The sequence below is a fragment of the Peromyscus eremicus genome, chromosome 15, assembly GCF_949786415.1.
Source record: "Peromyscus eremicus chromosome 15, PerEre_H2_v1, whole genome shotgun sequence".
NCBI classification, from domain to species: Eukaryota; Metazoa; Chordata; class Mammalia; order Rodentia; family Cricetidae; genus Peromyscus; species Peromyscus eremicus.
In genome coordinates, this window is record NC_081431.1 from 64,517,276 (window position 1) to 64,533,026 (window position 15,751).

At 42.2% G+C, this 15,751-nt stretch overlaps 1 protein-coding gene across 1 annotated transcript in view; it reads right to left on the minus strand.

Annotated features, from left to right (window-relative positions):
- The window catches only part of Rab3gap1 (RAB3 GTPase activating protein catalytic subunit 1), a 35,141-nt gene that overhangs the window by 2,754 nt on the left and 16,636 nt on the right, over positions 1 to 15,751 (minus strand). Inside the window, exons 10-17 of the mRNA XM_059280200.1 lie at positions 15,523 to 15,577; positions 14,933 to 15,286; positions 11,239 to 11,376; positions 8,115 to 8,342; positions 2,308 to 2,404; positions 2,113 to 2,216; positions 1,710 to 1,825; positions 1,222 to 1,324 (exon numbers count right to left, since the gene is read on the minus strand). Coding sequence (XP_059136183.1) covers positions 1,222 to 1,324; positions 1,710 to 1,825; positions 2,113 to 2,216; positions 2,308 to 2,404; positions 8,115 to 8,342; positions 11,239 to 11,376; positions 14,933 to 15,286; positions 15,523 to 15,577 — 1,195 coding nt within the window. The remainder of the gene's footprint in view (positions 1 to 1,221; positions 1,325 to 1,709; positions 1,826 to 2,112; positions 2,217 to 2,307; positions 2,405 to 8,114; positions 8,343 to 11,238; positions 11,377 to 14,932; positions 15,287 to 15,522; positions 15,578 to 15,751) is intronic.

Genomic DNA, 15,751 nt, shown 5'->3' on the forward strand with positions numbered 1-15,751 from the left:
GGTGCCGGGGAGGGACGAAAGGAAGGCATTACTGTCTCCTAGAAGTCATTCATTTATAAGCAAATAAAGTAATTTGGTCTTTAACTTGAAAAACTTAAACTACCCCCATAAATAATATTAACTTTCAACTACTGATAAACTCAGAACAATGTATTTGACTATAATTCTGAGTTTCTCAATTCGGACTAGCAACTGTTAGCCCATGTGCTAAGTTTTTTTGTTTTGTTTTTTGTTGTTTTTTATGTCAACTTGACACAGAGTAGAGTCATCAGAGGGAGCCTCCTCAATTGAGAAAATGCCTCCCTGAGATAAGGCTGCAGGCAACCTTGTGGTGTATTTTCTTAATGATTGATGAGGAGGGCTTAGCCCTCTATGGGTGGTGCCATCCCTGGGCTGCTGGTCCTGGGTTCTGTAAGAAAGCAGCTGAACAAGCCATGGGAACAATCCAGTAAGCAGCACCCCTCCATGGCCTCTGCATCAGCTCCTGCCTCCAGGTTCCTGCCCTGTTTGAGTTCCTGTCCTGACTTGCTTTCATGGTGTTTTATCACAGCAATAGCAACCCTCAGATGGCCTATGTGTGCAACAAAGACAATTCTACTTGGTAGAGAATGACTGTCTCAAAGCTGAGCTGGTATTCTTTTTTCTAGTGTCGTCACATTCCAGATCAGGGAGAATTATATTTAGTGCACATCATAATACTTTCACCTGGGTCTCTGATATTCACCTGTGGGTACCAGCACATGCGTGTGCATGTATGTGTGTATGCATGTGCACGTGTGTGTGACCACTACCCCTTAATCAGTAGTGGAGTGGCTACATAACTTAACCCCCTACTTTCATGAGTGGAGGGGATGATGAAGATAATTTTCTAAACTGGATTTCCTTCTGTGCTAAAGCCTGTTTCCACAGACCTCACAGTCTGAAATCCTTTTTCTCTCAAGTCAGTTTCTAACACAGACTAGTTAGAAATGGGAAGGTATGAATACGGTTTCCCATATCATAGCTCTGCCCTGGCTTACGAAGTCCCCACTAGCTTCTAGAACAATGAGTGTGAGGTCCTCCTAACCTCCAAAGTTTAGGTCTGAACACACTTATCCTTTTCCTTAACTCAGGGCATCTCAAAGCCTTGGAAGCCCCGGAGTCTGACTTGTGTGCTGTCAGCCTGCTGTGGGACTCAGAATGTCATCCTGGCAAAGGCAGGCAAGAGAGAGACTCACATACCCGCTGAGCATTCACAAAGAGCTTGTGGATGATGCGGCCCGCGTGGCCTCTTCCAGCTCCAGTGACGGACACTTCGGGGTGCTCCAGCAGGCAGCTGACAAACCTAGAGCAGGCAGATGGGAAGGAAGGGGGTGCTCGTGAGGCGGCCTGAGCCTCATCCGGGTGGATTCCAATGACAACTCCTAAACCACCCATGGAAAGCGGGAATGACAGAAATGCCTGATCCTAAGAGAACTGAGTTCTCTGTCTCTAGTCAGAGGGGCAGGACTTCTTCATTTTGTTCTTTCATTCCTGGGTTTCCATCAATAGCCCTGGCTAACCTGGACAGCTCACCATGTACCCCAGGCTGGCCTTAAATTCAACGTAAACCTCCTGCTGGGATTATAGCCAAGAGCCACCATGCCATCACACCTCAGAATTTTTATATTTTTTTCTAGTAGACTAGCAGCTTGTCCTGCAGGCAGCCCGAGGCACAAAAGGAACAGTACCTCTCAAGGTCTTCTTTTTCTTCCTCTTGCTCACATTTCTCAGTTCCAAACTTGGCCTTCAGGGACCGGGCTCGGGCTATGATAGCTTCCACGTTAGTGATCTGCAGGATGATTTCCTAGTGGAGAGAGAGGAACAAGCACTGAAGACAACAGAGATGCGGTGCCTTTTAAAACCCTTTATGAGCCAAGGAGACGGCTCAGCAGGGAAAGGCACTCACCACCCAGCCTGACACCCCGCATCAAGGGTGGAAGGAGAGAATCAATTCCTTCCTGACCTCTGACCTCCATGACATGCACACACACCATCATCACCATCCCATAAATAAATGTAGACAGAAATTTTTAAAGTAATTACTGCTAGGTGGGGAGAGAACTCTTGGCAAGACCCTGACACAACACTTACTTCCAACTTCTTGTCTTCGGGACTGGGAAAGTGCAGAACTTTACTGGAATGGGCTATGATCTGCTTTATAATCTTCTTAACGGAAGGAATGTTTTCCAGACTTTCTTTTATGGAAAGATAAAAAAACAGTTAAAAAGGAAACCAAAACCACTTCTCTGGAAACGCACTTAGGGACTAATCAATGGCGACATTTACCTTCTTCCTTTACCTTGAGAACAGCTGCATGGATCACACACGGCAGGAGGTGCCGAGCTAGGTCTGCAGGCTTCTGCATGGCCAGGTAGTGCAGCACCTGCGGGAGACACAGGGGACACAGAAACTGCGGTGGCATCCCCAGGGCACAGCAGCCCGACACTGACTCTCTCTTGCCTCTTCCCCAGCTAAACAGCAGCCATGGCAGAGGTGAGGGTCTGCCGCTAAAACACTTGGGAATGTAGTAACTACTTTTATACATTTTCCTGTGTCTTTATGTAATGCATGCAAACTAGGACCATGCGAAGAGAATGAGGATGATCTGTAAGTCACAATACAACATGACAGTTAACAGCAGAGTGCTTTCAATCTAGGACTTTTTTTTTTAGGGCATTAGATATAGCCACTAATATTAAATGTGTAAATACTATCTTGTAACTTTATTTTCTCAGTATTTCTAAACATTGTTAGTGGCCTTCCACAAGCTGCTTCTTTTTTTAATAGAAACTTTATTATTTCTTCTTGTAAACATAGAGACATGTGTAATACATGGACCCTCCTTTTAGTTGACAGCAGGAAATACAAGCATCATCTCACAGTGTGGTTATGAAGATGTTCACAGGCTTCAACACAAAACAGAGGTATCTCCCAGAACGTGTTTACCTTCTGTCTTATGTCCACTCAAACACAGAAATACAGACGGAATTTCTTCCTTAAAGAATAATTTATGTACTTTTTATAGTTTAGTCATTTAATGATGGTAGACTTTTATTACTGTTGGTCACTCAGAGGGTTGTCTATCTCAACTAGGCTGACTGAGGTGTGAGCCTGGACCTAACTGTAAGTGGCACCATCCCATGGGCTGAAGAAGTGAGCTGAGCGCCAGCATTCACTCTGCTTCCTGACTGTGGATGCCATGTGACCTTTCACAAACAGCTATCTAGTTGCCCCAAAAACTATGTGTCAAGAGACACTGAGAAGCCATCTTTACTGCATACTAGATTTCTACATGGACTGGCAAATTTATAGTCTGTTTCATTAGAATATTGAAGCACAAATACCACACTGTTTAAATACAACCCAGTCCTGTTCCCTGATGATTCTTCCTTTTCAGTCAAGTTTGAGCTGTTTTTACATGCTTATTAAAAAGAAGAGTTCACTTATTTAACACAATTCAACACTGTATAGTCAGTAGGACAGCCAAACACGAGTATTTTCACCACTCTAAAAAGAAATCCATTTACGGCCAACTGTGTATCAACTCCACATCTGAGGCTGTTATGTTTACTTTTCCAAATGAATATTAGTATCAACTAAACTGTCTACATAATAACATCTTTTGGTATTTTTGTTGTAATTATGGTGAATTTACTGATTAACTGAAGGTAAAATGACCTTTTTTGAGACAGGGTTTTTCTGTGTAGCTTTGGAGCCTGTCCTGGATCTCACTCTATAGACCAGGCTGGCCTTGAACTCAGAGATCCACCTGGCTCTGCCTCCTGAGTGCTGGGATTAAAGGCAAGCGCCACCACGTCTGGCCCGGTAAGATGATTTTAATGATGTTCTATGTATTTAAGAGTTTTTATGGTTTTCTTCAGATTTTAAGTATTTCCTGTTAAGTTTATGACTAGTTATTTTATATTACTCTCACTTATATAATGATGAGAAAATTAATATACATCTTCTGAGTGACTATTTATTTGTATACAAAAGTTCTACTAGTTGCTATACAACTATGTTATGGGCTCATGTTCTGACTGGGCTGTTTGATTTACTGTTTAAGTTTTTTGAGTTCTTTGTACATTCTAGATATGAATTCTCTGAAACATGAAGACCTTCTGAAGCTCTTCACTCTCATGAGGTCTCAATAGTCAACTGCTAGCCTCGTTTCCTGAGTGACTGGAGTCCTTGTCAGGAAGTCCTTACCTATGCTTCTTTCCTGAACTGTTTCCCATTAACTTTTCTTTTCCTTTCTTTCTTTCTTTCCTTCTTTCTTTTCTTCTCCTTCTCCTTCTTCCTCCTCCTCCTCCTCTTCCTCCTCTTCTTCTTTTGGTTTTTCAAGACAGGGTTTCGGGTTTCTCTGTGTAGCTTTGCGTCTTTCCTGGATCTCGCTCTGTAGCCCAGGCTGGCCTCTAACTCACAGAGATCCACCTGCCTCTGCCTCCCGAGTGCTGGGATTAAAGGCGTGTGCCACCACTGCCCGGCTTGGAGTTGATTTTTATACATAGTCGAAGTCAAGGATCAAGCTTCATTGTTACATATGCTGATATCCAGGTTTCCCAGCACCATGTGATGAGTGGTAGTTTCCTAGTCCTCTCTATTATATCACTAAAGTGCGGTTTATTCTTCTTGGAGCCCCATGAGTGTGTTTCTTTCTCTTCAGTCAAAATGAATCTTTCAAATATCTCCTATAGAGCTAGTTTGGAGGCCATGAACTCCTTCAGACTGATTTTTAAAAAAATATTCTTTGGAAATTTTATATATGTATACAATTTATTCTCATCTCATCCACCCCCTACTCCCTCCTTCCAACTCAGGACCCACCAAGTCTACCCCTCCTGACTTCATGTCCCTTTTAGTTTGATTTTCCATGCGGAGTTTTAACTTCTCCTTTGATTAGGAAGGACGGTTCTGTGGGTACAGTAGTGTGGGTCGGCAGCTGTCCTTTCAGAGCTTCAAAGACAGTCTTCCAAGCCACCCTAGCCTTGCAGGCTTCTGCTGAGAAGTCAGCTGGGACTGACGGGCCTGACTTTACACGCACCTTTCTCTCTTGCAGCTTTCAATGTACCTTCTTGGTTCTGTACGTTTACTATCTGGATTATAACACAATATAGAATGTTGTTGTTCTTGGTGTTGTCTGTCTGAAATTCTAAATGCCTCCTGTTTATGGGTGGGCACCTCTTCACCTATATTTGGGGAAATTTCTGCTGTAATTTTAATGAAAATATTTTCTGTGCCTTTAGCATGAAATTCTTCATCTATGACAATAGTTCATAGATGTGGTCTTTTCATAGGGTCCCACAATCTCAAATGTTCTGTGAGCACCTTCTTACTAAATTTTTGTTTCCAGCATTTTTTCCCTTTACTGAATTTCAATTTCATATCTTTTGTTGCCTTCCTAGTTCATAGTTCATTCAGCTGGTTAGTGGTGTCTTGGAATTCATTCAGGACTTTGTGACCTCTGACTTTATGTGTACATGTGCACCACATGTGTACCTAGCGCCCAGATTCCCCTGGAACTGGAGTTACAGATGGCTGTCAGTCACCATGTGAGTACTAGAAATAAATCCAAGTCCTCTTTTTTTTTTTTTTTTTTTTTTTTTTTGAGACAGGGTTTCTCTGTGTAGCTTTAGGGCCTTTCCTGGAACTCACTCTGTAGACCAGCCTCCCGAGTGCCAAATCCAGGTCCTCTTAAAGAGCAAGTGCCACTAACAGCTGAGCCACCAGCACCATCTTTAAGACTTCTTAAACAATCATTCTTTTTAATTACTTCAGATTTCACCTAATTCACTCATGTTGGAGGACATGACTACTGGATTCATGGTTTTTTAAGCACTCAGGTTGCTACCGTTTCTTCCTGTTTCTTGTGTTTTGTGTTGAGATTTACGCACCTGGAGTTAAATACCCTTATTTGCTCATTGAAGTGTTTACAAAGGTAAAGAGAGACTAGGTTATCGGAGGGTTTTTCTCTGCTACAGTGGTGTTCAAGGTACTAAGCTCAGCCCCCTGTATATCCCTGAAAACAGAATACTGTGACTGCTCGTTGGAGCCTGGATTCTTTTGCCATTCCTTCCTGGGCTCCACAGGCTTGTCATACCCCTGGGTAAGCCTTCTCAGATCAGTTCACAGATCCGCTGGTCACAGCCCTGAACAAATCTGGAGGGACTGGACTATAATCTTTTCAAGGTCAAGTTCAGGTAACTGATGTTGGATCTGTCAGTGGGCAGTCCTCCACAGGTCAGGTGACTGATGCTGCTCCTTCCTCTGCGCAGTCATACAGTCGTCTGGGGAAGAATGACGGCCCCAGCTCTGAGCTGTCACTCTGATGTTGGCATACCATTTGAAACCTGCTTAATTTCTTTATAGATCGTTTCTGAGTACATTTTCACCTAGCACTGTGGGGTTCTCATGCAGAGTTCCTTTCCCACAGTCAAGAGGCATCTTACTGGCAGGTTGCAGTATGAAAGTTACACTTGAACACTTGCTCTGAATTTCCTAAGAGTGAGATTTACCCAGGGTAAGTCTAGGGTAGAGACGACTCCAAGCCTGTCACTCCTCCCTGCTGGTGCCACGTGAACTTTCCTCTCCTTCCTCCTCTTCTTTAAAAGGCCTGTGCCTGCCTACAGACCTTGTCTGCTATGATGCTTAAGTAAAATGAAACTATGTGTATGTAGTGCTTACAATACCAATGCTGCATTTCTGCTTTTAAACGTGTTTTATATGTGTGTACCCTGCCCTTCTCTATTCTGACAACATCACAACTGGAAAGTGCCATCTTCTGTGGTTTCTTTAACAAAGTAAGCCCTGGGAGGTGGACCGTCATCTTTCGTTTGTGTAGAGTACTTAATCTTGCCCTTATTTACTTCTTTCTCTGTCCCTAAGGGGTACCCTCTCTTTTTTACAGACAGCCATGTATTACTTAAAGATGGAAACAGGTCCTGAGAAATTCACCAATGACTTCATTATGTATGAACATGAAAGACCACTTAGGACAACCCCAAAGGATGTGTCAATCACTGGACACAATCCAGCCTCTTGATCAACCAAAAGACACGTGAACAACAGATAACCGAGGCTGGGGCCAGGATAACATGGCTTACAGTTAACTACAGTAAATGCACCCCAGTAACACAGCTGTCTACTATTATAACCAAGTGTCATGTACACACAAGGCTGGATGTGCAATACTTTTACACAGATGGCAGAACCTCACACAGGTGTGTAAGAGCCTGGCCCTCTGATGTTCTGATAACTAAAACACAATGGGGCAACAAGGTCTTATCTTCTGTGACCATCCTGACCTCTGGGGTCCTGCAGCATCTAACAGTGATGGATTCTCCCCAAGGCTCCACTGTTGTCTCTCTCTTGACTTTGAGGACTGCTGCCCCTCTTCCTGCATCCACAAGCTTACAGCAGAGGCAGCACCACTGAGATCTGGCTCATTTCCTTACTCACTGTCAGTCTGAAGATCTCTATCATTTCCATCTCTAATAATGCTGGAGGCATGGATTTACTCACTGTTAAATTTACTCATGGGGATGATGGAAGGGTCAATCAGGAACCAGGGAGGCCCACTATTCTCTAGAAGTACAAGCATTTTTTGTTTTGTTTTGTTTTTTGAGACAGGGTTTCTCTGTATAGCGCTGGCTGTCCTGGAACTCATTATGTAGCCCAGGCTGGCCTCGACATCATAGAGATCCTCCTGTCTCTGCCCCTCAAATGCTGGGATTAAAGGTGTGTGCCACCACCACCCGGCCCAAAAGCATTTTTTATACACATAAAGTTTCACTGTTTCTCCCTTTTCAACGAAAGACTTTGAACAAGACTCATGTACTCAGATCCTTGTGTCTCAATATTTCCCTAGTAATTTTCAATGAATTTCTTAGGATATGCTCATTTTTATCACTTCTGATATAAAGTATGAGACACTACGATGCAAGAGTTCTATATAAACCACAACTGTCTTTACAACTAGCTCTAAAACATTAACTATGATATGAGGTGCACAAAAGCTTATAGAATTTCAATGTTTTGCTTGTTAAGTGTGTGTAAACTCTCATGTCTAAGATTTAGTAATAATTTCCTGTTACCTTTTCAGCCTCTCGGGTGTCATCAAACAGTCTCCTCTGGCGTCTCGCTGGAATGGGCTTAGCAGTTTCCCAAGCTTCCACCCACATGTTGCTGGGGATCTTCATGCGGGCACTCAGCTCTCCCTTCAGCACCACATTGCCCTTCTCGTCAGTCACCTCCTCTTCAACGTAGTCCCTCGGCGAGTACCACCTCACAAAATCTTCCAGAACACAACCTGGATTAGCTGCCTAAGGCGAAAATTCAGCAAAAGAAAGTTTAAAAAAAAAAAAAAAAATCAACATTTACTGACAAGTCTATTTGCAAAATCATACTCACACTTTAAGTTTGAATAAGCACATTTAAAATGGGAGATGTTTACAGGGGAAAAATTTTCATATGATGACTTTGTACAAACTTTGTAGTATAACTACTCAGTACTTAGCAAAGCAGTTAATAAACTCAAGTGTGGTAAATTAAATAATGCACAGCTCAGTCAGAATACCACAGTGACAGAAACTGTATTTTTCTCCTCGGTTAGTCAACACCAGCACTGCAATAAGTATCAGCTAGCCTCACCCATGTCCTAGTATGCAACCAAACTCTAAGGTTTCATGGAAAGACACCAGCATCTAAGCTTCCATGCTGTTAAGGAACTGAAATCCCACTACCATTGTTCAGGCTTCTAAAAGCAAACATTAAAGTTCCAATCACTGCACAAGTACCTAGAATTAACAATTATTTATGCCAAACTCTTTTCAGCAATTCTACTTTCAAGCCTCGAAGATAAAGAGCCTCACAATGCTTGTGGTCAAGTGTCCAGTATTATTTACAGAGTACTAAGGATGGGCATGGTAAGCACTGTTGGTGAGAACAGTCTGTTTCAAATTTATGGCTAAACTTATGGGGTTTAAAGTCTAGCCTGAGCATCCCTCAACTAAGGAGTTCTTCACTAATTCTAGAATCTATTCTTATAAGGCAGCGCCACAGTCTGTGACAGTGACTAGGGATTTATTCAGAGGTCTAGATCCTACCCAGGCAGCACTCGCATCTGAGTAAAGACAGTGTGATGGCTATCTTTGAACCCTGACTCGTACATAAAGTAAGCTTAATAGAAAACAATATTAACTCCTGTGTTACAGCCCTCCCCCTGCCCTAAGTTCTTAGTAATACACCAGGCTGGACGACACTACAGCCATGGCTTATCTTCTCTTAGCTGTTAAAAGATTTATCACAAGGGGTGGCCCAGAGTAATGTGTACGGATGATGTACGGATGCTTCGTGGCACACATCCAGCCCCACCCTATGCAGAACAAGAAAGGCAACCCATATATTCAGAGCAACTATTTACTTTTAAAAGCATCTCTCCCACACAGCTGTGTTTCTAAGAACTACCTTACACATGTGCCTCTACCTACTGGTTAAAACAATGTTATAGATTTGGAGGTGCCCTGCTTCATCCAAAAGCATTTAACCAGCCGCAGTTCTGTCCCTGCACAATGTTAAAAGAACTGCATAGTTCCAGTGTGTAATATCTTCCTGTGCACACCTCTGCACAGAGAAACTAAACTAGAAGACAGCTGGAGGTAGGAAGGAAAACTGGAGCGGGGGTGCACATTTCTTGCTGTACCCATCCACACCAGCTGACTCCCTTCTTCTTGGTCTTATCCAGAGAGAAATTTGGCTTCTCTTATCCACCGTGTCAACTATTTTCAATACTGCACAGCAGAATAAAAGTCACAAATTTCTGTTATTTTCAAGCTCTTATGGGAAAATAAGCCGAGAAGGCCCCCTTTTCTTGTCACTGATCTCTAGCAGGTAGGGAAGAAAGTGGGAAAGGTAGTCATGCAGTGCTTATGTTTAAAAAGAAAACACAAGTATTTCAGAAAGAAACCAAACTCAGGCCATCCTGCAGGACAGATGTGGACTGAGACGGGCTATGAACTGGGGAGACAGAGCCTCTGTGATGGAAGAGAAGTCCAGAACTTCACGAGTAGATAGGGAAGCCTTTGGCCCACTGGCCTCCCCTCTGAGTTCTTGCTCACATTCAGGTTGAGTATTCTGTAATCCAAACTACATGGGGCTGGAAGTGTTTTGAACTTTTCTTAGATTTGTGAATTTTTACAGACACAAAATGAGCTCAGAATCAAGTCTAAACATGAAATTCACTTACTTTTCATGTACACTACATACATATACACACACCATGATAATTTTGTGTGTGAAAGTCTCACAGTGTGGAATTTCTACTTATGGTGTTAGGCCAGCACTTTAAAGTGTCAGATACCGAGGGCTGGAGAGACGGCTCAGCAATTAAGAGCACCACCTGCTCTTCCGGAGGACACTGGTTCAATTCCCAGCTCTCACATGGTACACAGATGTATATGCAGGCAAAATAGCTACACACATAAAATTTAAAAGTTTCTGATAATGGATCATGTAGTATCTTACAGTTAAGGACAAATCAAATGTCACTGTTACCTGAATGCTGGGTGTTGTACACCTAAGCATTCATCCAAGTCCACAATAACCTCCTCCAGGTAGCAAATACTGACTCTTCTGAGAAACTTCCCATAACTAGTCAACAAGTCAGTTATGTCTCCAACCCTGCATTCTTTGACGACTAGTCAGTTAGACATAAATCTTCTCTCATAAGCTCAATAGACTAAATACTGTATCTCCCTCTACCTACTCAGTGTGTGGTGCCCAAATGTTTGTTGAGTAATAAAATCCACATTAAACCCCAAGAGTTTCCTAAAAGCCTTAAATTGGCCATCCAGCCTGGTCTACAGAGTGAGATCCAGGACAGGCACCAAAATTACACAGAGAAACCCTGTCTCGAAAAACCAAAAAAAAAAAAAAAAAAAAAAAAGAAAAAAAGAAAAAAAAGCCTTAAACTGGTTAAGCACACACAAATGAAAAAACATCCCTACCACAGAGAGAATTTATTCAATTCTCAATTTTGGAAAGCAGGTTAATTTTCTGTTTGCAAACCTAAGAAGTTGTGTCTGATATGTCCTTTAGGGGCTGAGATAGGGTTTTGTAACAAGTAATAAATCCAAACTCTTAAAAAAGACACGGCCTTCATGTCACAGTTTCATCCCAGAATAGCTGAAAGTAGACCCAGCGCTCTGAAGTGTGACCCACCTTAAACGACTCCATATCGGAAAGCAGACAGGCACTCTGCATGCGTGCGCGGAGGTGCGCCCCCTCAGCAGATGTCCCTAATTTAGCTAAAACCTCAGACTGCTCTTCCAGCAGATCTTCTGTCATGGGTGCTGGTTCCTGTGAAACACGAAAGGACAAAAGTTACCAGTGGCCCCTTTTAGACAAAGTAGAACCATAAAAATAGAATGAAGAGTTATTTCTGCTCATGTAGCCTTAGCATACACATTTGAAAGAATTCAGAGAAATGAGGGGGCTGGAGAGATGGCTCAGAGGTTAAGAGCACTGACTGCTCTTCCAAAGGTCCTGAGTTCAATTCCCAGCAACCACATGGTGGCTCACAACCATCTGTAATGAGATCTGGTGCCCTCTTCTGGCCTTCAGTCATATATGCTGTATATGTAATAAATAAATCTTTAAAAAAAAAAAAAATTTAAAAAAAAAAGAAAGAATTCAGAGAAATGCAAAATTTAACAATCCTCCATTTAAAAAGTAACAAATTAAGAATAAATGACTCTCTGGTGCCCTATTCCTGATGGACAAGACTACCAAGTTTCCCTTGTCAAGAACTCAAAGCTAAGACAGGGACTGGCATTTACTGCATATGTTTCTGCCTATTAATGGTAGACAAATGAAGTCCTAATGATTATACCATCACAAACTGCAACAAAAGGTTTTAGTGCAAAAACGGGCTGAGACTGATCACTGTTAGAACGATCAGTACTGATGTGAGGTCACAAAGGTTTGTTTCTTTGTTCTAGAGCTACCATCCACCACTTTTAATTAACAACAATTAAGTACCAGGTAAGCCTCACTGACACACAGGGTGGACAATGACTGGTGAGGCAGGATGGCACAGTGGTTCAGATAAACAGTCCCCAAGGCAGTAAGTCTATACTGGAATCCCATTATGGGACCTCGTTCTTTTCAGAGGCTCTTTCTGAAGGCTAAGTCCTGTACACACTTAGTAAACACTAGCAGTTGTAAGAAAAACACATGTAAACCTCTCCCTCAAACTAAGTATGATTATTAAGCAGACAGGTTTACAAATTACATGAGCTTCTACTGAAACACCACACTTCAGAGCAGAGGCCTTCACTCCTGCTATTATGGAGCTATTTTTTATAGCTGTGAAGTCACAGGAGGGAAGAGGAGGTTTGGAAAAATTACTAAATAATAAATATGAATGAACCACCAGTATAATAATATACATGAATCAAAACAAAACTATGCTGAAAGGGTTAGCCATATGAACACATGTGTAGCTAGGCATGATGGTACACGCTTGTAATCCTAGCACTTGGGAGATGGAGGCTAAAGGATCTGGGGTTTAAGATCATCCTCAGCTTCACAGTCAATTTAACACCAACGGAGGCTACATGAAACCTGACTCAACTTTCTCCCTTTCTTCCCACATCAAAAGCCAAGAATATTTCTGTCCTAGTTAGGTTTGCTGTAGCAATGTTGACCAAAACCACCTTGAGGAGGAAAGAGTTTATTTTATCTTATAATTCTGAGGTCAAAATCCATGGCTGAGGGAAGTCAGGGCAGGTATTCAGGGCTGGAACCTAGCGGCAGAAATTGAAGCTGAGGCCATGGAGTCATGCTGTTTCAACTGACTGCTCTCTGACTTGCTCAGCCTGCTTTCTTATACAGCCCAGGACCACCTGCCTAAAGGTGGCACCATCCAGCAGGCTGAGCTTCCGTCCCAACATTAATCATTCACCAGGAAAATGTCTAATGGAGCCAATTCCTCCAGTGAGGTTTCCTCTTCCCCGGTGACTCTCCTTTGTGCCCACATTGACAAAAACTAATTAGGACAAAACTGTATTATCCTGTGAACATATAATACAAATGATTTTATTTATTTATTACTGTATGTGGACCCATGACATATCAAGCAAAGGGGATCACATATAATAATCACATGCATTGCTGGTGAGGATACAAACCAGGTTAGAGACAGAGTTTCATAATAGCTACGAAAACATTTCATGATATATAAACCAGCCAATTCACAGGAAATCATGGGCAATAACATTGAAGGATGCTTAGGTTCATCAAAAGTCAGGAAAACAGCCAGGCATGGTGGTGTACACTTTAAATCAGCAGTCAGGTAACACAAGCAAGCAGATCTCCATGAGTTCAGGGCCAGGCTGATCATCACAGTGATCAGGGCTACATAGTAAACCCTTTCTCAAAAAAGAAAAGAAAAAAGAAAAAGTCAAGGAAATAGAAGATACTGCACCAGTATACCACTGACTGGAAATGTGGGTTATAAAAGTGAAATAAAATATAACTTTCAGTGCTAGAACCTTATTATACTTTCTTGCTAAACTGCCATGGCTATAATGTGTTAGCACACACTAAACATGTTATCATATGAGAAAGGAAGAAAGTGAGAGTTTATGTTTCCATACCCTTTAATTTACCACCGATGAGGATGTAAAACAGGTACAACCTTTTTAAAGGGAGCTTGATAACATCTATCCACTTACCTAGGAATGCCATTTTTCTTATGTAATGGCAGGGACTCATGATACAGACTTATTTAAAAGAATAAAACCTCGCAAATGACATGCACCATGATCAACAGGAATAATTAAATAAGCTGTAGCTCTTCCATGTATTAGAATATTATGCAGCAATTATAAATGGCACAGATGTACCTATAATGGTTAAGAGGTGACCCTCAAAACAGGATAAACAAAGAGCTGAATATCAGTGTGCACATTCAGAAACAAATAAAATCCTAAGTATCAATAAGCACACATGAATGCAAAGAAACAAGTGTAGAAACATGAACTCAAACTAGAAATAATAGTTACTTCTGAGGATAAGAACTGAACCAGTGGGCAGTAGCTTGCTGTTTTTACAATAATAGGTACTCACATATCACTTATGCAAAAGCCAACCACCAAAAATGAATTGTTCTTCTCTAGACACCAAGTTCTGTCCTAATGGTTTAAAGTGGTTTTAAAAAATGTTTGAAGAAATAAAAACAATCCTAATTGAAGGGCTATTATTTTTGTTCTTTCCATTCCATATTCTTAGAGTATTCCATACTCAGTTTAAGAAATAATAATTCCACGAGGCTCAGGGACCACTGTGGAAGAGGAAGACCAAACCTAATTAGCATCTCTGGACCTGACAGGCCACTGCACTCACTGGTCCACAGCAGCTGTAGCTGCCTGCAGAGGATCCAGCCAGTCACCATTCCAACATGGAGTGGGAAGGAGTTCTTGAGCTCCCACCCATGACTGAGGAGCCATGGAGAGGGGATGGCTTCCAAAGAGAAGAGAGTCAGTTCTCCTTTACGGTGTGGCTCCTGGTAGGCCAACCATGTTCCAGTGGATGGCTCCAGACCCAGGAGTATATGGGGGGGAAAAAAACAAGAGGGTACAAAGCTAGGGAGGGTAGGGAAGGTCCAGAGTCTAGAAGTCAGGGGAGGAGGTGAGAGTGAGTATGATCAAAACACACTGAATGGAATTCTCCAAGAATTAATAAATCACCTTATATATGGTGAGTACTATCTACTACAGCTTCAAACCACCACTCAATTCAGAGTGACAGACCTGAAAGTTCCACAGTTCACTTCAATTCCAAACCTAAACAGACTTTCAAGAATCTCCCCTAACACCAAAGGACACTGAGTTGGAAGCCCTGGTGCACACACCTGGGTCACGGGAATGTAGAGAGGCTCCCCGTTCTGCAGCAGCGTGAGCTTCCCATGCTGGTGCAGGCGTCCTTCCGGCTTGAAGTTGGCCGTCTCCTTGGGGCCTCCCTTCTTAGCACCCTCCTGCCCATTTCCTTTAAGGTCTTCAGTATCACTGAGGCATTCAAAGAATTCTTCTTCGCTATCGCTCCAGGAATCCCAGGACTTCCCCACTTCTCCCTTTTCCTTCTCTGTGTCTCTGAGATGGTCCAGGCCTAGCTGGCCCCCTGAATATGCATTAGTTACATTATCTGAAGGGCTCGTCTTCTTCCCCTCATCACGTGCTTTCTTTCTTTCAATACAACAATTTAACATCTGAAGAAAACAGAAATAACATTTATGGCTGAATTAGAGAAAAGCAAAATGTATCAACTACTTGGGTATTTCTTTCTACTCTTTCCCAGGACCTTGCTAAGAATTATCGGGATTATAAGCAACCCAGGAGCAGCACAAGGAAAACAGCCTATATAAGCCATTACTGCACTTAAGTGTTACCTTAAGCTTTGTGTGTGTGGGGGGGGAGGGGGGGGGAGCTGCGGGGAAACAATTACCTGTAGTTTCTGATGGAGTAAACAACATCTTAGATCTGGTGGTCCACTTGTTAGTCTACCAAATAAAGAGAAACAGAGCTTAGTTTAGTAAAATTCTATCAGATAAGCCTACTTATACATGGCCATATTTTTAGCTATATTGTTACAAAGCTAAAACTAGATTTCTTTACATAAGCAAGCCAGCTTCCAGGTAGGTAGATATGATTAAAAGTTTAAACTTAGTTTATCC